At 38.1% G+C, this 23,293-nt stretch overlaps 1 protein-coding gene across 1 annotated transcript in view; it reads right to left on the bottom strand.

Annotated features, from left to right (window-relative positions):
* GUCY1A2 (guanylate cyclase 1 soluble subunit alpha 2) overlaps window positions 1-23,293 on the bottom strand; it is a 445,219-nt gene that overhangs the window by 388,748 nt on the left and 33,178 nt on the right. The window contains exon 2 of the mRNA XM_052653027.1: window positions 3,494-3,555. Within this exon, the coding sequence (XP_052508987.1) occupies window positions 3,494-3,555 (62 nt within the window). The remainder of the gene's footprint in view (window positions 1-3,493; window positions 3,556-23,293) is intronic.

Genomic DNA, 23,293 nt, shown 5'->3' with positions numbered 1-23,293 from the left:
AGATATTTAGTCTTTCCCATTCTATGGTTTTCTTCTAAAACTTTGCATTGTTCACTTAGGAAGACTTTCTTATCTCTCCTTGCTATTCTTTGGAACTCTGCATTCATATGGGTATATCTTTCCTTTTCTCCTTTGCCTCTCACTTCTCTTCTTTCTCAATTATTTGTAAGGTCTACTCAGACAACCATTTTGCCTTGCTGCATTTGTTTTTCTTGGGAATGGTTTAGATCACTGCCTTCTATACAATGTTACAAACTTCTGTCCACAGTTCTTCAGGCACTCTATCTATCAGATCTAATCCCTTGAATCTATTTGTCACTTCCACTGCATAATCCTAAGGAATTTGATTTAGGTCATATCTGGCCTAGTCATTTCCCCTACTTTCTTCAATTTAAGTCTGAATTTTGAAATGAGTTCATGATCTGAGCCACAGTCAGCTCCTGGTCTTTTTTTTTTTTTTTTTTTTGCTTACTGCATAGATGTTCTTCACCTTCAACTGCAAAGAATATAATTGATCTGATTTTGGAATTGACCATCCAAGTCCATGTGCAGAGTCATCTCTTGCATTGTTCTAAGAGGGTGTTTGCTATGACCAGCACATTCTCTTAGCAAAACTCTGCTAGCTGTTGCCGTGCTTCATTTTGCATTCCAAGGCCAAACTTGCCAGTTATTTAGGTATCTCTTGGCTTCCTACTTTTGCATTCTAGCCCCCATTATGAAAAGGACACGGACATCATTTTTTTGGTGTTATTCATTTTGGTGTATGGTCATTACAATATTAAAAAATTTAATGACAATAAATATGGGGAATTCCCTGATGTTCCAGTGGTTAGGACTCCGCACTTCTGCTGCAGGGGGCATGAGTTCAATCCCTGTTCAGGAAACTAAGATCCCAAATGTCAAGTCGCATTACTGATACTGTCATTAAAATATTAAAAAACATCATGATAATAAATATAAGATTAAACAACATGTTGTGCTCATCATGCACCAGGAACTATTCTAAATACATTGACTAATTTAATCCAAACACCACACCTTGAAAGCAGCAAATCAAAGGAGAATGATTGCTTTATTTTAGAGTACATGGGAAGAGATTAATTTGCATTATTTAGCTCCCTTAAAATAAAGCATTTAGACATTAGCCTCAAATTAAAAGCCATTCATGAGTTTAAGTAATGTTTTCCCTAGTACTGCACTCTTGAGGATTGATATGACAAAGTTTCAGGGCAATTTCCTTTGAAATGATACTTAATATACTAATCAAGCACTTATGGCATTATACTAGATACTGAGATTATTTTTACTATGATTTCCTCCCTTCTATTTTGTAGAAAAAAAAAATACAGTACATCCTAATAGCCAAAAATGTGTTCTTGATCCCTATGGTAATGGCTATGACCCATAGGGTTATAGCCTTTCAAGAGATACCAGGATTTGAATCTTGATTCCTCAGTTTAGTTCAGTCGCTCAGTGGTGTCCGACTCTTTGCGACCCCATGAATCACAGCACGCCAGGCCTCCCTGTCCATCACCAACTCCCAGAGTTCACTCAGACTCACATCCATGGAGTCAGTGATGCCATCCAGCCATCTCATCCTCTGTCCCCCTCTCCTCCTGCCCCCAATCCCTCCCAGCATCAAAGTCTTTTCCAATGAGTCAACTCTTCGCATGAGGTGGCCAAAGTACTGGAGTTTCAGCTTTAGCATCATTCCTTCCAAAGAAACCCCAGGGCTGATCTCCTTCAGAATGGACTGGTTGGATCTCCTTGCAGTCCAAGGGACTCTCAAGAGTCTTCCCAAACACCACAGTTCAAAAGCATCAATTCTTCGGTGCTCAGCCTTCTTCACAGTCCAACTCTCACATCCATACATGACTACTGGAAAAACCATAGCCTTGACTAGACAGACCTTAGTCAGCAAAGTAATGTCTCTGCTTTTCAATATGCTATCTAGGTTTGTCATAACTTTTCTTCCAAGGAGTAAACGTCTTTTAATTTAATGACTGCAATCACCATCTGGGGGTGATTTCAGAGCCCCCCAAAATAAAGTCTGACACTGTTTCCACTGTTTCCCCATCTATTTCCCATGAAGTGATGGGACCGGATGCCATGATCTTCATTTTCTGAATGTTGAGCTTTAAGCTGACTTTTTCACTCTCCTCTTTTACTCTCATCAAGAGGCTTTTTAGTTCCTCTTCACTTTCTGCCATAAGGGTGGTGTCATCTGCATAGCTGAGATTATTGATATTTCTCCCAGCAATCTTGATTCCAGCTTGTGTTTCTTCCAGTCCAGGGTTTCTCATGATGTACTCTGCATATAACTTAAATAAGCAGGGTGACAATATACAGCCTTGACATACTCCTTTTCCTATTTGGAACCAGTCTGTTGTTCCATGTCCAGTTCAGAAGTTCTTAAACCCCTACAAAGTTAAATAGCTGTGGTACATTGTACATTTAATTTAAATAGCTAGACTACATCAGAAAGTGAATTTAGGCTTTTGGATTTGCCAACTGCTTTCTGCTATAGCCAATCAAAGGTACACCTTCAACTTATTTGGAGGTTTCTGCTTACAAAATACTTTCATTAAAATTACCTCATTTAATAATGACAAATAATCCTTGATTTAGTTATCATCATCATCATCACCCTTTAAAACAGATAAAGTTACTTTTAAGTTCTATGTCCTAGTGAGACCTTGAATTCCTGTCTCATGACCTTAAATCTTCTTACTTTACACCATCTTTACACATCTTTACACATCTTCTTACTTCAAAAAGAGGGGAATAAATAAAGGAAACTCTGTATCTCAGGTCTCTAACTAAACAAAACAAATACTTCTCACTCAACTATATTAAGCTTATAGTGATTTTGATTAAACTTGACTGAAGGATCCTAAAATTTCCTTTAAAGCCTTACCATATTACAAAAGCAAAATATGAAATTCAATGAATGAGAATGAGAAGGCACGAGCATAGAATGAAAAAAAGGAAAGCAATAGCAAAAGGGATTTTATTTAAAAAGATTCAACATAAATAATCCTTTGACAGGAATAATCCCAATAAACACAGGACCCCTATGAGCCCCCACTCCACACTAAGCATAACCACTATGCAATAAGGTTGACTTGGGTGGCAGAAAACCACATGTTCCACTACTACATTTGAGTAATTATTCTTTTTTAATTTAGTATAGTAATTTATAATGTGTTAATTTCTACTATAGAGAGAAGTGATTCAGTTACACATATATACATCCTTTATATATATATATTATTTTTATGACATAACAGGATATTAAACATAGTTCCCTGTTTGATACATTAGGGCCTTGTTGTTTATCCATTTTATATATAATAGTTTACATCTCCTAACACCAACCTCCCACTCCATCCTTCCCCCAACCCTCTCTCCCTTAGCAACCAAAACTCTGTTCTCTATGTAGGAATTATCTTTAACTTGTTCCCAATAAAAACCAAAATCCATTTTTCCTTACCCTGTAACTTGGTGCTCATAATATTGCAGTGTCCTCTTGAGAGTCTGCTGTATCATCTGGGGCTACAGAATAATAATAATACATTATCAGCAAATCAGTGTCATCCCCATTCTGAGTATCATAAGCAGATATGTAGCTTCTGAATCATCTCATAAAAATTTTTGCTTTACAATATTAACTCATTGTGAATTTTGCCATGTATTTTCCCCACAAGAACATAAGACACTCAATAATTACTCTGAATTTCCCAATTCCAAGTATGATGGTATTCTTTAGCCATATTTCCCCCAAAGCTTTTGTACCAGCTATTAAGTTCAAAGAAATACTTATTGAGTACCTACAATAAACCTAGACATTGGGCAGGGGGACAGTGGAGAAAGGGTGTTCTGAAGAAGAGTAATACCCAGGTCAAGCCTGACTTTCTCAAGAGATCTCAAGCCATGGTTCCAGAGCCTCCTGGAGGGGCCACAGTGTTTGGGGGCAAGAAATAGGATCTGCAGAAAATAACTAAGCAGCTCAAGACTGAATTTTATAATCCCCTCCTCTTCACAACAGCTGAACACAGTTTCCTAAACTCAGACCAAGAATTATTCCAAGACGTATTTAGGCAATGAAGCCTCAACTGGGGAGTCTCAGGCCCATGGAGGCATGAGTGGAATAAAAACCTTAAAGCACAGATTTTATTAACCAATTATAAGAACCAAATTCTCAGTGACAAGAGAGTGAATTTGTTAAATAATAAAAACCTCCAATCAGTCAAGCAGGAAAAAAAGCTCATCAAAACACTGAGCCATTATAGCCATGGATGAATTTTATATTTTCTTGGGCTCCAAAATCATGGCAGATGGTGACTGCAGCCACAAAATTTAAAGAATTAAAAATTAGCATGGAGATAGTGAAGGACACGGAAGCTCAGCATCCTGCAGTCCGTGGGGTTGCAAAGAGTCAGACACAACTTAGTGACTGGACAACACAGCAAAATGACTCTAACCCAGATCCTTCAAGATATGCGGGCAGCATGGTAGTGTGGTAATCTCATGGGCTGCCACTAATTAGCTCCTTGGAAGAAAAGCTATGACAAGCCTAGACAGTGCATGAAAAAGCAGAGACATCACTTTGCCAACAAAGGTCTATCTAGTTAAAGCTATGGTTTTTCCAGTAGTCATGTATGGATGTGAGAGTTGGACCATAAAGAAGGCTGAGTGCTGAAGAATTGATGTTTTAAACTGTAATCCTGGAGAAGTCTCTGAGAGTCCCTTGAACTGCAAGGAGATCCAGCCAGTCAATCCTAAAGGAAATCAACCCTGAATATTCACTGGAAGCTAAAGCTGAAGCTCCAATACTTTGGCCACTTGATGCAAAGAGCTGACTCATTGGAAAAGACCCTGATGCTGGGAAAGATTGAAGGCAGGAGGAGAAGGGGATGATTGAGGATGAATATGGTTGGATGGCATCACAGATTTAATGGACATGAGTTTGAGCAAACTCTGGGAGATAGTGAAGGACACAGAAGCTCGGCATCCTACAGTCCATGGGGTTGTAAAGAGTCAGACACAACTTGGCTGAACAACACAGTAAAATGACTCTAACCCAGATCCTTCAAGATATGAGGGCAGCATGGTAGTTTGGTAATCTTGTGGGCTGCCACTAATTAACTACACAAACCAAGGTAAATCTAAAAAAGGCAATCTGCAGGATATAGCACAATGCTGGTACGAAGAAGCAGTTAATAAATATCTGTTTATTTCCCATCTCGAACCCTTGAAACTGATTTTCTTTAAGGTATATGATTTAAAGGAGTCTACACAGTTTTTTGTCAGGGTTCTCCTGAACTTCTTCCATGTCTACATCCCCATGAAAATGTCCAGTAGATATGTAAAAATCTCCCTACCTAATACTCAAAACTTTCAACAACTTCCTTTGTAGATAATGGTTATCTTAGTTTCGGGGAAAGAGAGAAAAATTTACAGACCTCTTTGATTTTCTTTTCTGTGATAGGGACAGTGGGTTTTGTCTCATTCCCAACCCTTGTCTCTCTGATCTCGTGGCATGTACCTATGAAAGTATTTAGGCCATCTAACTCTCCTGTCACACATTCTTTATGTCCCAGGAAGGGGGTTCATGGATTGCTTCTTATTAGTTATGTACAGCATGATGCCTGAGGTCCTGATCTTATCTGTGGTGCATCAGTGTCCTAAAGCCTAGGCCTGGCTTTATGTCTATTTTCAATCACACTTTTGAGAATTCTGCTTTCGCCACCATCTCTCTGCACTGATCTGATGGTTTTGTTGGAAATATTTGTAAATTTAGCTTCCATTTTCCTATTTTCCTCTATTGTGATAGGCACCATCTTCTCATTATTAGTCTTAGTGGTAAGTCTATTGATATTTTTAGGTGATGCAGACCTTAAAACATTACACTTGTGGGGTGAGTGTTCTAAGATAAACTTTGTACTCTCAGATACACAGATGACACCATCCTTTACGGCAGAAAGTGAAGAGGAACTAAAAAGCCTCTTGATAAAAGTGAAAGAGGAGAGTGAAAAAGTTGGCTTAAAACTCAACATTCAGAAAACAAAAATAATGGCATCTGGTCCCATCACTTCATGGGAAATAGATGGGGAAACAGTAGAAACAGTGTCAGATTTTATTTTGGGGGGCTCTGAAATCACCCCCAGATGGTGATTGCAGCCATGAAATTAAAAGACACTTACTCCTTGGAAGAAAAGTTATGACCATCCTAGATAGCATATTGAAAAGCAGAGACATCACTTTGCCAACCAAGGTCCATCTAGTTAAGGCTATAGTTTTTCCAGTAGTCATGTATGGATGTGAGAGTTGGACTGTGAAGAAAGCTGAGCGCCAAAAAATTGATGCTTTTGAACTGTGGTGTTGGAGAAGACTCTTGAGAGTCCCTTGGACTGCAAAGAGATCCAACCAGTCCATTCTGAAGGAGATCAGCCCTGGGATTTCTTTGGAGGGAATGATGCTGAGGCTGAAACTCCAGTACTTTGGCCACCTCATGTGAAGAGTTGACTCACTGGAAAAGACTCTGATGCTGGGAGGGATTGGGGCAGGAGGAAAAGGGGACGACAGAGGATGAGATGGCTGGATGGCATCACTGACTCAATGGATGTGAGTCTGAGTGAACTCTGGGAGTTGGTGATAGACAGGGAGGCCTGGCGTGCTGCGATTCATGGGGTAGCAAAGAGTCAGACATGACTGTGACTGAAATGAACTGAACTAGATTTTGAGACTCTTGAGGGTAGGAACCATGTTTTTAATGGAACAGAGTCATAACTATCATTTACTTAACACCTACTATGTACCAGAGACTTTATTTCAATTAATTACCTTAAAAATAATATATTCATGAGAAATCATTTCAGATAGGGTAAACTGTCCAAGGTCATCTAGTTTGTGAGTCTGAGTTGGATTTTGACTCAGTTTGATCTTAAATCCTCTTTTATAAATCATCTTTCCAAGCTCCTTCTTAAAGGAAAGGACAGACAGAAAACAGGAATGGGATTTTAGCCTGTTTAAGGTTACATGGAGAAGTTTTTCTAAAAAGCTTGAGAAAAGTGAGTTTCAATTAAATCAAGAGCAACCACTGAGAACTATTCTACACTATCTTTTAGAAGAACATCTTCACTGAGCAAATCTAAGAGTTCAGACATATTCTTCATTTCAGTCAAGCCATTTCAGAAATTAATTTGAGGAAGAATCTGCTTCCAATTGTTCAGGGAAAGAGGTACAGGATAATTTCTTTCAACCTGTTTTTCATTTATACTGGGACAAGATGTTCATGAGGCTTCAAACTCATATAGATGTTTCTGTTCAACAGAACAGTATCAAAGCAGAATAACACACCTAGAAAAGATAAAGTATTCCTGACCTAAGCAAAGAGGCTCTTGAAAAATCTGAAGAGAGTGAAACAGATACAGCAATCCTAATGCACACGAAAAGTACGTTTTAAAAATCCAACTCATGGCCAACCTAAAGCAAGTCATTATCAGTCACTGGCTTAGAACTTCTATGATCTGAGTCTCTTGTACTGGTTTGGCAGTTTCTGAGCTAAGAGAAGTTTCACTTTGGCAATGTGCTCTAAAAACAGTGAATATCCACAGAGGGATTATCCTTCCAATAACCTCTAGTGACAAAACCTGGAACATAAAGCAAGAACCAGAGTGCATAGGGACAGTTAAGACCAGAATGACCTAATTTTTGCCAAAGGTCATTTTTTTCCTATAAAGGAATTTCCCAGTCATTAAAAAGCAAATGTTCATGAAAGGAGTTAAGCCTTTTAAAGAACTGACTTTTTTTTTTTCTTTTCTGAAGCAGTTACTTCTACTCCCCAAAACGAATTATATTTAGAGTCTCCAAATACATTAAATGGAAAATGTTCTCTGGGCATATTCAACAAAGCTTCAACTTCATAAAGATTTATATACTTTCTATCACTTGCCAAATCCAGTGGGCACATTCTGGTGGTCTGAACTATGAGCAAAGATCCTTGGATCTTCAGTAAGTCAAGGGTGACCTCAATGCAGCCCTGACTCTTCACCATGGATTATAATCATGGATTCACTCCAATTTTCTTCAGAGTTTGCCTATTTCTGAGACATCATCACATAATTTGAGTCTCTCTGACATGAATTAAAAAGCACAAAGTGAAGACATGAACATGGGAGGCGTGACTTCTGCCTCAAAAGCTGAAGGACGTTTGCTAAATGTCCATGTATGCCAGTAATGCAAGTCAGTGTAGATTAGTGGGAAAAGCAAGGGCTCTGAAGATCTATGGATCTCCTTTCCTTTTCTTTAAGAATGCAACTCCAAATCAGTTTCATCAACCATCTACAGGCCAAAATCCCATTCCTGTTACCTGTATCCATCCTTTCCTTTGGGCTTCCCTTTTGGCTCAGCTGGTAAAGAATCCGCATGCAATGCAGGAGACCTGGGTTCGATCTCTCAGTTGGGAGGATCCCCTGGACAAGGAAGCAGCTACCCACTCTGGTATTCCAGAGTTTGACACAACTGAGTGACTTTCCTTTCCTTTAAGAAGGAGTTTGGAAAGATAATTTAGAAAAGAGGATTTAAGATCAAACTAAGTCAAAATCCAACTCCGACTCACAAACTAAATGACCTTGGACAGTTTTCTTAGGCTATCTGAAATGATTTCTCATGTATATATTATTTTTATGGTAATTAATTGAAATAAATCAAAGTCTCTGGTACATAACAGGTGCTAAATAAATGATAGTTATGACTCTGTTCAGCTGAAAAACATGGATCCTACCCTCAAGAGTCTCAAAATCTAGTGGAGGAGCACAAAGTTTCTTAGAACACCCACCCCACAAGTGTAATGTTTTAAGGTCTGCATCACCTAAAAATATCAATAGACTTACCACTAAGACTAATAATGAGAAGATGGTACCTACACAATAGAGGAAAATAGGAAAATGGAAGCTGAATTTACAAATATTTCCAACAAAACCTTCAGATCAGTGCAGAGAGATGGTAGCAAAAGCAGAATTCTCAAAAGTGAGATTGAAAATAGACATAAAGCCAGGCCTAGGCTTTAGGACACTGATGCACCATAGATAAGATCAGGACCTCAGGCATCATGCTGTACATAACTAATAAGAAGCAATCCATGAACCCCCTTCCTGGGACATAAAGAATGTGTGACAGGAGAGTTAGATGGCCTAAATACTTTCATAGGTACATGCCACGAGATCAGAGAGACAAGGGTTGGGAATGAGACAAAACCCACTGTCCCTATCACAGAAAAGAAAATCAAAGAGGTCTGTAGTTTTTCTCTCCTTCCCCTAAACTAACATTGAGATAGCGACTTCCTACTGCCCCTACTCAACACAAAGAAACAATGCATAGGAAGATAGCTGGGAAGAGAAGGCAGCCATCTGTGTCCTGCACATGTACTGTCGAGGGCTCAAAGACGAAGTACACAAAAGCTTCTGCCATGTGGCAACAAGAAGCCATCTTCATCTCTCATCTCATTAACAGCTTCACTCTAGTTAGTCAGCAGTGACAGACCCCCACAAACTAAATGTTATGCTCATGAAAAGTCATGGCATCCAAACAGCCAGCCATGAAATAGCCCAAACAGAGCCAGAGAAATGATCCATGAATGGCAGGAGGAAGAAGTTCTCAGCAACTGGCCCTGCAAGCTCAGACAGCCCTTCAGAAGCTCCCATACAATCCCTGCTCTACACATCCACACCAGACAGTATGCAGATCAGGCAGGAGGCAGGGAATGAAAATTGTGTGTGTCAAGATTGTGTCTGTGTGTCACATGAAAAGGAGTCAACATCATACAAAGTACACATTCATCTCAACTCTACAGAGATAAAGTTATGGTTCAAATTGATTAAGTATCTCAAGGTCATAAAACTTAAAAATGAATGAGTTGCCACAAGGCAGGATTTGCTTCAAAGAGTACAATCTTTCTACTACATGCCTTGCAGGTCCCTCTCACCTTTAATATTATGTGATTCTATATACATTTATAAATATATATATTCTATATACATCTATAAATATATATAGCATTTATCATGCCAAAAACAAAAATCCACAGATAATTTAAAAGCAAATAAACTTCTCATTTTTGCTTTATAATACATATCCACAAGCTAGAGAATTAATGGAAACAGTAGATCTTCCTTTAAAGAAATATCCAGAAATAGCCATGTTATCTGATTTACTTAAATATGAGAAAAATTATATTTTAATGTCAGAAACTAAATGATATACATATATATTTAATTACTATTGCCCGAGGCAACATGTGAAGAGCTAATTCACTGGAAAAGACCCTGAAGCTGAGAAAGATTGAAGGCAAGAGGAGAATGAGGCGACAGAGGATGAGATGGTTGGATGGCATCATCGACTCAATGGGCATAAGTTTGAGCAAACTCCAGGAGTTAGTGAAGGACAGGGAAGCCTGGCATGCTGCAGTCACTGGGGTCTCAAAGAGTCGGACACAACTGAGCAACTGAACAACAAGAAATAGGCCAACAGTTTTCAGCTTTGCCGACACATTAAAATCCCCTGGGGAGCTTTTAAAAAATACCAATGCTGAGTACCATCCCCTAATTTTCCAATGCAACTAAGGGGACCCATTTACTTCGAATGTTAGTCAGGATTGAAAATCTTTCATTTAAGATAAAAACATGATGATCAAGACCAATACTCTATAAAAATAACCTAAATCAGCAGTAATGACAGTAGTTTCATTTTTCAAATATAAAAAGCAGCAAGCTTCTGAAAGATGTTCACATTTAACTGCTAAATCAACACAATTTCACTATAGTGTAAAATTTAAATATTATTTGTAAACACAGAGAATTATATTGTTTGAAGCATTTACATAGGATTTTAAAATTTTTCCAGGTAACTAAGTCCCACACACTTATGTCAGCATTTAATTTTGTGCCAGCATACACATTACAGTTAGTACTGTGTTGTATTGTAATATTGACTGTTGCACTTAATTTTGGAGAAGGCAATGGCACCTCACTCCAGTAGTCTTGCCTGGAAAACCCCATGGACAGAGGAGCCTGGTAGGCTGCAGTCCATGGGGTAGCTAAGAGTCGGACATGACTGAGCGACTTCCCTTTCACTTTTCACTTTTATGCACTGGAGAAGGAAATGGCAACCCACTCCAGTGTTCTTGCCTGGAGAATACCAGGGACGGGGGAGCCTGGTCGGCTGCGGTCTATGGGGTCGCACAGAGTTGGACACGACTGAGCGACTTAGCAGCAGCAGCAGCACTTAATTTATGCAAGGCACTGGGCTTTAAACCCATTACAAATATTAACTCATTTGATTTTCATATTAACATTATGAGGGAGATTATTATTTTATAGATGAGAAAACTGAGATACAGAAAGTTTATGTTGTCCTATGTCAAACAAGTAAAAGCAGGCAAAGGCAGGGTTGAAACTCAGATAGTCTGTTCCAGAATCCAAACACTTAATCTCCAACCTGAACTACACATAATATTTAACATCTTGTATTTGGTTGAGCACTTTACATTTCATGTTTTTAATGTACCAATCCAGGGAAATAGACTGATATTAATACTATCACCATTTGACCAAAAAGGAATCAAAACTAGAGAGATTAGAAGCCCTCCTTTACAAAAAGAGAAATTTTAAAGTTGACATAAAAATGAAGAATTACATGGATTCAAACTAATTGTTTGCTTCTTGACAGCACACTTGATGTTCTTTAAATCTATGTACACAAAGACCATAGACAAAAACCATGACTGTCTTGTCTTAGATGTACTTTATTTTTTTTTTAATATAAGCGTTTTTTTTAATGTTTTCTGATTGTTCAGTGTTTAAGTTGTGACTCCATGGACTGCAGAACACCAGTCCTCCCTGTCCTTCACTATCTCCCAGAGTTTAATCAGATTCATATCCATTGAGTCAGAGATGCTAGCTAACCATCTCATCCTCTGTCATCAACTTCTCTTTTTGCTTTCAGTTTTTCCCAGTATCAGGGTCTTTTTCAACTAGTAGGCTCTTCGTATCAGGTGACCAAACTATTGAAACTTCAGCTTTAGCATTAGTCCTTCCAATGAATAGTCAGGATTGTTGTGGCTAATTTTGTGACAAATTAATTTAGGACTGACAGATTTGATCTTGCAGTCCAAGGTACTCTCTAGAGTCTTCTCCAGGACCACAGTTAGAAAACATCAGTTCTTCAGTGCTCAACCTTTATGGTCCAACTCTCACATCTGTACGTGACTACTGGAAAAACCATAGGTTAGACTATATGGACCTCTGTTGCCAAAATGATGTCTCTGATTTTTAATATGCTGCCTAGGTTTGTCATAGCGTTTCTTCAATGATGCCAAAGGAACAAGCATCTTTCCATTTCATGGCTGTGATATCTTCCCAGACCAGGGATCAAACCCGTGTCTCCTACATTGGCAGGTAAATTCTTTACCACTGAGCCACTAGGGAAACCCTTTGATGCACTTTCACTTTTTCTTCTTTAGCTTTCTCCATCCTCTTCCCTACCCTCTGAGTGTCCAGTTTATGCTGCATTCTGATAGGATAAATCCCTACCACCATCATCTAAACTCCCCAAAACAGGCCTCCAAAAATCATCATTGCATATTCTTTTCTTCCTTCATCAAAATTTGAAATCCCCTTAGTACTCTGACCCCAGATGGTACTCAGGAGAAATCTTACCTTAATATCTTAAAAAACTTGATCCTCAATCCTCACTAAGGTAGATGATAGTATAAATGAGCTTTCCTACTTTATATAAGATGATCTGAACTACTAAAGGTGGAATTGTAAATAGGCTTGTCAGTGAGAGATAAATTTCAGAGCAAGGACTCTTTTCATCACTTTCCAAATCACAATCCAAAGATCACTTTCTTTGTAACAAAAGAGCACTTTGCTTATAAGGAATTTGTATATGTCAAATTCCTTCACTTAAAGTGATCAAAATTATAATATCTTACATTTATGGGGTTGGTCTGTGGACACAAATGGATCAAAATATATGGTTGGTATTTTTAATAAAACTAGCCAAAATTATAATTCATTTCAAATAACCAGTATAAGTACTTCTGAAAGGCATGCAATTGTGGTAATCATCAGTCTTGCTAAAGATCCCAGCATAATATGAATTTTCCTAGCTTCTGACTAAGCTTACTATACATAAACCAAAAAAACAAACAAACAACAACAACAAAAAAAAAACACTGCAAATTAAATATAAAACTTTGAGTCAAGACCTCTGTATTTCAAGCCCAGCTGTGCCACTGACATTTTTTTTTTATAAAACAGGCCCAAATCCCTTCACCTGGAAGTAAGGAAACTTGGGGAAATGCCTCCATTTTCCCATCTAAAAAACACATATAAGAAGTTCATAGTTTTCAAGGTCATTCTGAAGTAAAGAATTGTGAAGTTAAGCACTTGCAAACAGAGGGTCAGAATGTACCAGTCATTACAACACCTCTCAGGAAACTTGGAATACCATTTGTGAACTACAATACTAGTTTGCTAAACAAAATTGGTAGTACAGACAATTACAAAATTAAAAAATGATAAGTATGCTAAAAGACAAAATAAAAGTTGAAGATGCATTATAATATATAGTTCTATACATACTGGTTGAAAATCTGCATGATTTCATCTCGTCTCCACTTTACCCTCCTTAAGAACACAGGTGTACATGTCAGTTCCCTCATGAACGCTTACGGTAAAGACTGACATGCTAAGTGACCCATAAAAGGATTCAAACTTATAACCTCAGCCTTATTAGAATTATGTTCTAATTAGCAAAGCACAGTGTTCATCATCATTTAATTATTGACTTTAAACTGAATATACTTAAGAAGAAGTAAAGTTGTTCAGTTTTGTCCGACTCTGTGCGACCCCATAAATGGCAGCCCACCAGGCTCCGCCGTCCCTGGGATTCTCCAGGCAAGAATGCTGGAGTGGGTTACCATTTCCTTCTCCAGGGGATCTTCCCAACCCAGGGATCGAACCTGGGTCTCCCACATTGGAGGCAGACACTTTAACCTCTGAGCGACCAGGGAAGCCCTTACAGACTTAACATATACTCAGTGTGATCAGGCTTTCTATACAAAATATCTTTGTTTTGCAGTAATTTCCCCTTTGTTACTTTTTTAATGCCTTTCCAAAAGAGCCACTGAATTTCAATTTGACAGAACCTAAGCAGAGACATTACTTTGCCGACTAAGGTCCGTCTAGTCAAGGCTATGGTTTTTCCTGTGGTCATGTATGGATGTGAGAGTTGGATTGTGAAGAGGGCTGAGCGCCGAAGAATTGATGCTTTTGAATTGTGGTGTTGGAGAAGACTCTTGAGAGTCCCTTGGACTGCAAGGAGATCCAACCAGTCCATTCTGAAGGAGATCAGTCCTGGGGTTTCTTTGGAAGGAATGGTGCTAAAGCTCAAACTCCAGTACTTTGGCCACCTCATGTGAAGAGCTGACTCATTGGAAAAGACTCTGATGCTGGGAGGGGTTGGGGCAGGAGGAGAAGGGGACAACAGAGGATGAGATGGCTGGATGGCATCACTGACTCAATGGACGTGAGTCTGAGTGAACTCTGGGAGTTGGTGATGGACAGGGAGGCCTGAAGTGCTGCGATTCATGGGGTCGCAAAGAGTCGGACACGACTGAACAACTGAACTGAACTGAACTGACACCATCAATACTGATTTAATCTGAAAACATATATTCCTTGAACTAAAATAGAGCCAAAGGGCTATTTATTAGTTCTCCTCCAACTCAGGAAAGAGCACATTCAAGTAATCTAAGACTTTCTGTTTTCAGTGAATTACAGAAAATAACACCACCTTCCGTTTGTGCAACATTTCACAGTTTACAAATCACTTTTTTTTCCTTCATGTCATTATATAGTCACAACAACCTTTTAAGTCTCAGATATAATTATCCACATTTTACAGATAAAAATACTGAGATTTAAAGAGATCAGGTGTTTTGCTCAAGTTACATGCTGGAAAGAGATGTTAACTAGACAAAAACTTAGGTCTCCTGTGCTTTTTCTCCCACAGGCTGCTGCCTGCATTGTTAATTTATCTCACTTTACTGACCATTGGTAAATTATTCCACATACCTAACTAAAAGCTCATTTCCTTTTATTCCTTTTAGTGATGGAAGTGAAAACAACATTGAAAATTGTTTTCCCAAATTTGTAAATGTTATTGTTATTTAAAAAGTTCTGGTGGGATCATTAACTAATTAATAGAGAAACTTCAGGAGAAACATGTTTTCCTGGTTACCATCTTGGCTAATTGAATAAAAATTCTGACTTTGAGACAAGATGGTACCACTTCTAGACATCTCAGGAAAATTGATAATGCTTTACTGCAAATCTTTGGAGAAAACATGATTTAGTCCTAAACCCTTAAATCAAACAAGACCCCACAGATGGCACAGGGCTGACTCAGTCTCCAAAATGAAATAAGAATAAGTCTTCTGGATTCAACACTATAGTATCAGTTAAATGCAAATGTGTTGAACACTAACTGTCAAACACTTGGCCCAACGTGTTACATGCCCCAACTCATTTAATCCCCACAAAAATCCTCTAAGAGAGGAACAAAATATTTCCCCAATTATATAAATGTGAAAACTGAACCCATAAAGTTGAAAAAGAAAAGTGCCCAAAGTCACTTAGGTAGTAGAAAGTATTATCTGTTTAGTGTCTGATCTATATCTGACTACCTCCAAAAGTTAAGCTATTAATCTGCTCCTCTAAATTGAAATACAATGCTCTATATTCACCAAGGTAGAAAAGGTTACAGTTGAAAGGGATAATTAAGCCTTAGCTAGATTATATGATTTTGGATGCAGCATTTATTTTTCTGAACCTCTTTTTCCTTTACTATAAAATTGGGGAATTCCTACCATAATGGTTTCTCGGGGTTGGTAAGTGCAAAATGAAATAAAGCTATTAAGTACTATACAAACAAATGTTATATGTTAATTCCATGCAAAAATCTGTTGATGAGGAACTGGTCAAAAAATTGTTAAATTGAACTAAACTGACCATGTGTAACACCTGGAACTATTGCCAGGCATGCCTCATAGCCCAAAGATTACAACTATATGCTGCAAAGCTAATTAGTGCCACTTCAACTCGCAGAGCAAAGGTCTTCATGTCAGAAAACAATTTCTAGCTTTTAAAACATCTTTGCAGCCTCCACCTGAGCATTTCCAAAGAATTCCCTCGTTTTCAGTACTTGGGAGTTACAGTGAGGTGTTTTCCAAAAAGGGTCTGGAAATAAGAGAAGTGATATTTCTGTCTGACAGATGTTATAAAATTAACTCATAAAACAGGGAAATGCTTTGTCAACCATAAATGCACCAGCTTAAACAATAATTTGTAAATGGGTGGCTGAGAATTACCTTCAAATACCAGCCAAGGTATAGCTCCAGGCAAAGTGGGCCATTGAGTAACAAAACCAGGTGAAATTAGAGAGAGCAAACCACAGGAAAGAGAATGAAGGGGAATAGTTTATTACAGATATTAGAATATTTATTAGAGATAATAGAAACATTATCTCTAATACTGTTCAAGAGCATATTGGTCCTTTATCACACTGAGAAAAATTATTCTTAAGATTAGGAAAATTCTTCAGCCATCTTAACTAAAATGAGTCTTATGAATGAATGTGGAGCATCAGATCTCATTGTCATTGTAAGACTTCCCTTACAACCAGATAGATCCCTAAACTGGATTAAAGAATTTGGCATGAAATTCCTTTTGCTTTGGCTCTACCTGGTCTCAAGCAAACTTTTGGTTCTGACTTGCTTCATCAAGTAGCCCGAATAGATAAGAAATGTGCTGACCATGCAGACATTGAGTAATAAACTTCATTTCACAGTTATCGCTCACTGTAAATAAGTAAAATGTCATTCAGACACCAACCAAAGTGCTGGAGACATTTTGCTTAGCCAGTCAGTGGCTAACAATCTGATTATTTTGGGACTCTGACCAGACCAAGTCCTTGGAGTTTAAAAGTTTCAGATATTGAAACATACAGAAACCATCAAAATACTACCCAGGGACAGTCTTGCTCAGTTCTACTGCTTCAATCTCTGATAAAACTCAGCAAGGTTATAAATATAATCAGATCTAGTATTGACTATAATCTGATTATCTAAATGGATACAAAATCTTCTTATTAGGCAGATGCTTGGCAGATAGTGACTCCATGTCATCAGTATTTATGATGAACTACATTTCTAACTAGAGGTACAGAATAATCACATTTCTTTCTGGAAAAAAATATGCAAGGCAAAGAATACTAATACTTCATGACATGAAAAGTCTTTTATTTTTATTTAAATCTATCCAAGCACATTTTTTAATATAAGTTATTTCTGCTACATCAAGTATTTGAACATATATTTTTATGGTATATTTATCAAGTTAAACACTGCAAGCTAAAATATAATAACAAAATAATAATAATGAATGCTCTCACCTTATGTGTAAGATCATCCAAAATGTGTATTTAATTTTAGGAGTAATGGGAAACTGAATAAAGGAGTAACACTATCAGGTTTCAGTTTTAGAAGATTCAACCCAACAGCTGTGGGGGATCAACTATCAGGGATTGGTTGTGGGAAAATTGAAAAAATTCAATGAGTTAGGAAGCTAAGCAGGTCTCCAGGCGAGAGGTGAAGGCTTGCTTGGATTATGGCATTAGTGTTAGAGGTTTTATTTTATTTTAGCATTTTATTTTTTATTATTGAAATAAAATAGCTTTATAGTGTTGTGTTAGCTCCTGCTGTACAACAAACTGAATCAGCTCTATGTATACATATATCCCCTCCCTTTTGAGCTTCCCAACTACCCACCTCCAATCCCATCTCTATAGGTCATCACAGATCATTGAGTATCTCAGCACATTTTTTAAGCTAGGTATCACTCCATTTTACAGTATCTATTATACTGCTTCCTCATTCCTTCTCTGCAGAATAATTATGTACAACCTATTAAGAAAAATATATACCCTTATGAATAACCATTTCTATGATAATATGACTTCCTTCATATTCAGAAACCAAATGATAAGCAACATAATTGCTGTTCCCAGATTCTGCAGCAGAAGTTAAGCTGTTGGCAGTGAGGATGGCTTCTGTCACTCTTTGCATAGCTGCCTAACCCATGGGAGCCTGGAGCATGACAGTGGATAGGCAAACTAGGTCAGCCTAGAGGCAGAGCCCTGCTGAAGAAAGAACCCGCTGTCATTTCTAACATAAGTCTATGTTATATGGACTCAGCACAGTCAGGAACTAAACAATTGCTAAGAGGAGGTAAGGTTCAAGAAAACCAACAGGAAATTGCTATCAGCTACTCCTTAGCAAGTCACAAAGAAAGGGAATGAAATAGCAAATAGGGAGTCTCTTCTCAACAGTATTATATATTGCTAAATTGAAGATGGAATAATTCATGGACATGTTGCAAGACACACCAAGGTGAAAAGGGCTTAGGACCTGAAACAGGGAAATTTAACTTACACTAAAAGTTAACTATTTAGGTTGGTGCAAAAAGTAACTGAGGTTTTACACTGTTGAATTTTTCTGCTTGATATTGGTATATATTCGTAAATAAATGTGGTTATGCTAAAATCATTTTAATGTGCATTTCTCACTTTATTATTATTACTTTTTTTTGGTTAATGACATTACTTTGTGTTCATTTTGCATTTATTTTAGACTAGGGAAATGATGTTAGACAAAAAGCAAATTTGAGTGATTTTATTTTAGTTCAAAATGGGCTGTAAAGCAGAAGAGACAACTTGCAACATCAACAACGCATTTGGCCCAGACCTGCTAACGAATGTACAGTGCAGTGGTGGTTCAAGAAGCTTGCCAAGGAGTGAGATCCTTGAAGATGAAGAATGCAATGGCTGGCCATCGGAACTTGATAACAACCAGCTTAGAGGATCAGCTTCGATGATCCTCTTACAACTACATGAGAGGTTGCCAAAGAACTCAATGTCAACCATCCTATGGTCATTTAGCATTTGAAGCAAACTGGAAAGGAGAAAAAACTCAATAAGTGGGTGCCTCATGACCTGACCAAACATTAAAAAAATTGTTGTTGTTGTTTTTTAATAATTTAAATTTATTTATTTTAATTAGAGGCTAATTGCTTTACAATATTGTATTGGTTTTGTCATACATCAACATGAATCCGCCACGGGTGTACATGTGTTCCCAATCCTGAAACCCCCTCTTTTTGAAGTGTCTTCTCTTATTCTACACAACAAGGAACCATTTCTTGATTAGATTGTAACGTGCAACAAAAAGTGGATTTTATGTGACAATCAGTGATGACCAACTCAGGGATTGCACTGAGAAGAAGCTCCAAAGTACAAATTTGCACAAAAAAAGATCATAGTCAACGTTTGATGATCTGCTGCCTGTCTGTTCCACTACAGCTTTCTGAATCCTTGTGAAACCATTACATCTGAGAAGCATGCTCAACAAATCAATGAGATGTACTGAAAACTGCAACACCTTCAGCTAGTATTGGTCAAGAGAAAGTGCCCAATTCTCCATGAAAACACCCAACCAGACATCACACAACCAACACATCAAATGTTGAATGAATTGGGCTGTGAAGTTTTGCCTCACCTGCCATATTCACCTGACCTCTCGCCAACTGATGACCATTTCTTCAAACATCTTGACAACTTTTGCAAGGAAAATGCTTCCACAACCAGCCAGATGCAGAAAATGCTTTCCATGAGTTTGTCAAATCCCGAAGCATGGATTTTTACACAACAGGAATAAACAAACTTATGAAAGGGTAACAGGTAGGAAGGCCAGAGGTCCTAAGCAGCAGGAGGAAATAAAACTGCAAGTGGCAGACATTTTCTTCCTTCTTGACACAAAATTAAAAGACACCTGATTCTACCTTGAGCTAACCAATGCATTTTTCTTATGGAAATGTTTTCCTTGCTATGTTAATGAAACTATGTATTTGATTTGGAATCTGTCTTTCTTCAAAATGGTTCCACCTAAGGTTAACCTTTTTTTCTTCTCTCAAACCTTGGGCTCAACAAACCACTATTCATGTCAACTGTTCTACTTACGGCCTGGGATGACACACCTCCTGCCATCCTATCTCAAAAATGCATATTGCAGGAGAGGGGCCTGGTGAAAGTCCCTCAGCCTTGAGGTTTTTCTCTTATCTAATTAGAAGAAGCTCCTTAAAAGACATAAAATGCCTTGCTAAAAACTAGCAAGGGAGCATACTTTCTGACCCTCCTGATGTTTATGTCAGAAGCTTTCTCTCTCTCTCTTATACTGTAATAAAATTCTGTTACACAAAAATCTTCAGTGGCCAAGTCTGGTCCCTGGTCCCAGACCAAAATCCTCTCCTCCAGAGGTCACAAATCCTGCCTTAGCACATTGCTCGCAGCAGCAACTTTTCACTTATTTATTGTTGGCAAAAATTTGTTGATTGTAAAGGTTTCTATCTTGATCAATAAACATGTGTTTGAGCCTAGGTATAATGATTTAAAATTCAGAGTCTGAAACTACAGTTACGTTTGCACCAACCTAATAATCAAAATAAGCCATGTATCTCAAAATTGAGTATGATGATGTGAAACGATGAAGAGGTCACTGTAGAAGAACTCAGCAAAGAATATTAAACTTGCTCACATTAGAACTAGATTTGTATCTATATACTATTTCTTAGCCATTTATTTGCCTTATTGTTGTGCATTAGTATACAATATTTGTATTTCTCTTTCTGACTTACTTCACTCTGTATAATAGGCTCTAGGTTTGTCCACTTCTTTAGAACTGACTCAGATACATTCCTTTTAATGGCTAAGTGCTGCACTCAATATGCCAGTAAATTTGGAAAACTCAGCAGTGGCCACAGGACTGGAAAAGGTCAGTTTTCATTCCAATACCAAAGAAAGGCAATGCCAAAGAATGCTCAAACTACCATACAATTGCACTCATCTCGCAAGCTAGTAAAGTAATGCTCAAAATTCTCCAAGCCAGGCTTCAGCAATACGTGAACCGTGAACTTCCAGATGTTCAAGCTGGTTTTGGAACAGGCAGAGGAACCAGAGATCAAATTGCCAACATCTGCTGGATCATGGAAAAAGCAGGAGAGTTCCAAAAAAACATCTATTTCTGCTTTATTGACTATGCCAAAGCCTTTGACTGTGTGGATCACAATAAACTGTGGAAAATTCTGAGAGAGATGGGAATACCAGACCACCTGACCTGCCTCTTGAGAAATCTGTATGCAGATCAGGAAGCAACAGTTAGAACTGGACATGGAACAACAGACTGGTTCCAAATAGGAAAAGGAGTACGTCAAGGCTGTATATTGTCACCCTGCTTATTTAACTTCTCTGCAGAGTACATCATGAGAAACGCTGGACTGGAAGAAACACAAGCTGGAATCAAGATTGCTGGGAGAAATATCAATAACCTCAGATATGCAGATGACACCACCCTTATGGCAGAAAGTGAACAGGAACTAAAAAGCCTCTTGATGAAAGTGAAAGAGGAGAGTGAAAAAGTTGGCTTAAAGCTCAACATTCAGAAAACGAAGATCATGGCATCCGGTCCCATCACTTCATGGGAAATAGATGGGGAAACAGTGGAAACAGTGTCAGTTATTTTTTTGGGCTCCAAAATCACTTCAGATGGTGACTGCAGCCATGAAATTAAAAGAGGCTTACTCCTTGGAAGGAAAGTTATGACCAACCTAGATAGCATATTCAAAAACAGAGATTTTACTTTGCCGAGATTAAGGTCCGTCTAGTCAAGGCTATGGTTTTTCCTGTGGTCATGTATGGATGTGAGAGTTGGACTGTGAAGAAGGCTGAGTGCCAAAGAATTGATGCTTTTGAACTGTGGTGTTTGGGAAGACTCTTGAGAGTCCCTTGGACTGCAAGGAGATCCAACCAGTCCATTCTGAAGGAGATCAGCCCTGGGGTTTCTTTGGAAACCAGTACTTTGGCCACCTCATGCGAAGAGTTGACTCATTGGAAAAGACTCTGATGCTGGGAGGAATTGGGGGCAGGAGGAGAGGGGGACGACAGAGGATGAGATGGCTGGATGGCATCATTGACTCGATGGACGTGAGTCTGAGTGAACTCTGAGAGTTGGTGATGGACAGGGAGGCCTGGCGTGCTGCGATTCATGGGGTCACAAAGAGTCGGACACGACTGAGCGACTGAACTGAACTGAACTGAGTATTCCTTTGTATATATGTATCACAGCTTCTTTATCCATTCATCTGTCAATGGACACTTAGGTTGCTTAAAGTGGATTAAAGACCTAAATGTGAAACGAGAAACTACAAAACTCTTAGAGGAAAACATAGGCAGAACACTTAATGACATAAATCAAAGCAAAATCTTCTATGACCCACCTCCTAGAGTAATAGAAATAAAAACAAAAATAAACAAGTGGGACCTAATTAAACTTAAAACGTTTTACACAACAAAGGAAACTACAAACAGGGTGAAAAGACAACCCTCAGAATGGGAGAAAATAATAGTAAATGAAACAACTGACAAAGAATTAATTTCCAAAATATATAAGCAACTCATACAACTCAATACCAGGAAAACAATGCAATCAAAAACTGGGGAAAAAATCTAAAAATATATTTCTCCAAAGAATACGTACAGATGGCTAACCAAGCATATGAACAGATGCTCAACATCACTCATTATTAGAGAAATGCAAATCAAAACTGCAATGAGATATCACCTCACAGCAGTCAGAATGGCCATCATCAAAAGTCTACAAACAATACATGCTGGAGAGGGTGTGGAGAAAAGGGAACACTCTTGCACTGTTGGTGGGAATGAAAACTGATGCAGCCACTATGTAACAAGGTATGGAGATTCCTTAAAAAGCTAGGAATAAAACCACCATATGACCCAGCAATCCCACTCCTAGGCATAAACCCTGAGGAAGCCAAAACTGAAAGAGACATATGTATCCCACTGTTCTTTGCTGCACTATTTACAATAGCTAGAACCAGGCAGGTATATCTTCATATGAGTTATAGATCACAAAAAGTGGCTGAATACCATAACTAATGGCCAAAAATTGTTGGTCTGGTCTTATTTTTAGATTAATATTTATAGATTCACATTTTATAATTTTAACAATTTCATTGACCTGCATTTGAAAGTGACTTACTCATATGTATCCTTTGAAAATTTATGTCTCTTGGGATTACTGTTGTTCAGTCAGTGA

This window comes from Budorcas taxicolor, chromosome 15 (assembly GCF_023091745.1).
Source record: "Budorcas taxicolor isolate Tak-1 chromosome 15, Takin1.1, whole genome shotgun sequence".
Taxonomy (NCBI): Eukaryota; Metazoa; Chordata; class Mammalia; order Artiodactyla; family Bovidae; genus Budorcas; species Budorcas taxicolor.
This window is presented reverse-complemented; position numbering and strand designations above follow the sequence as displayed.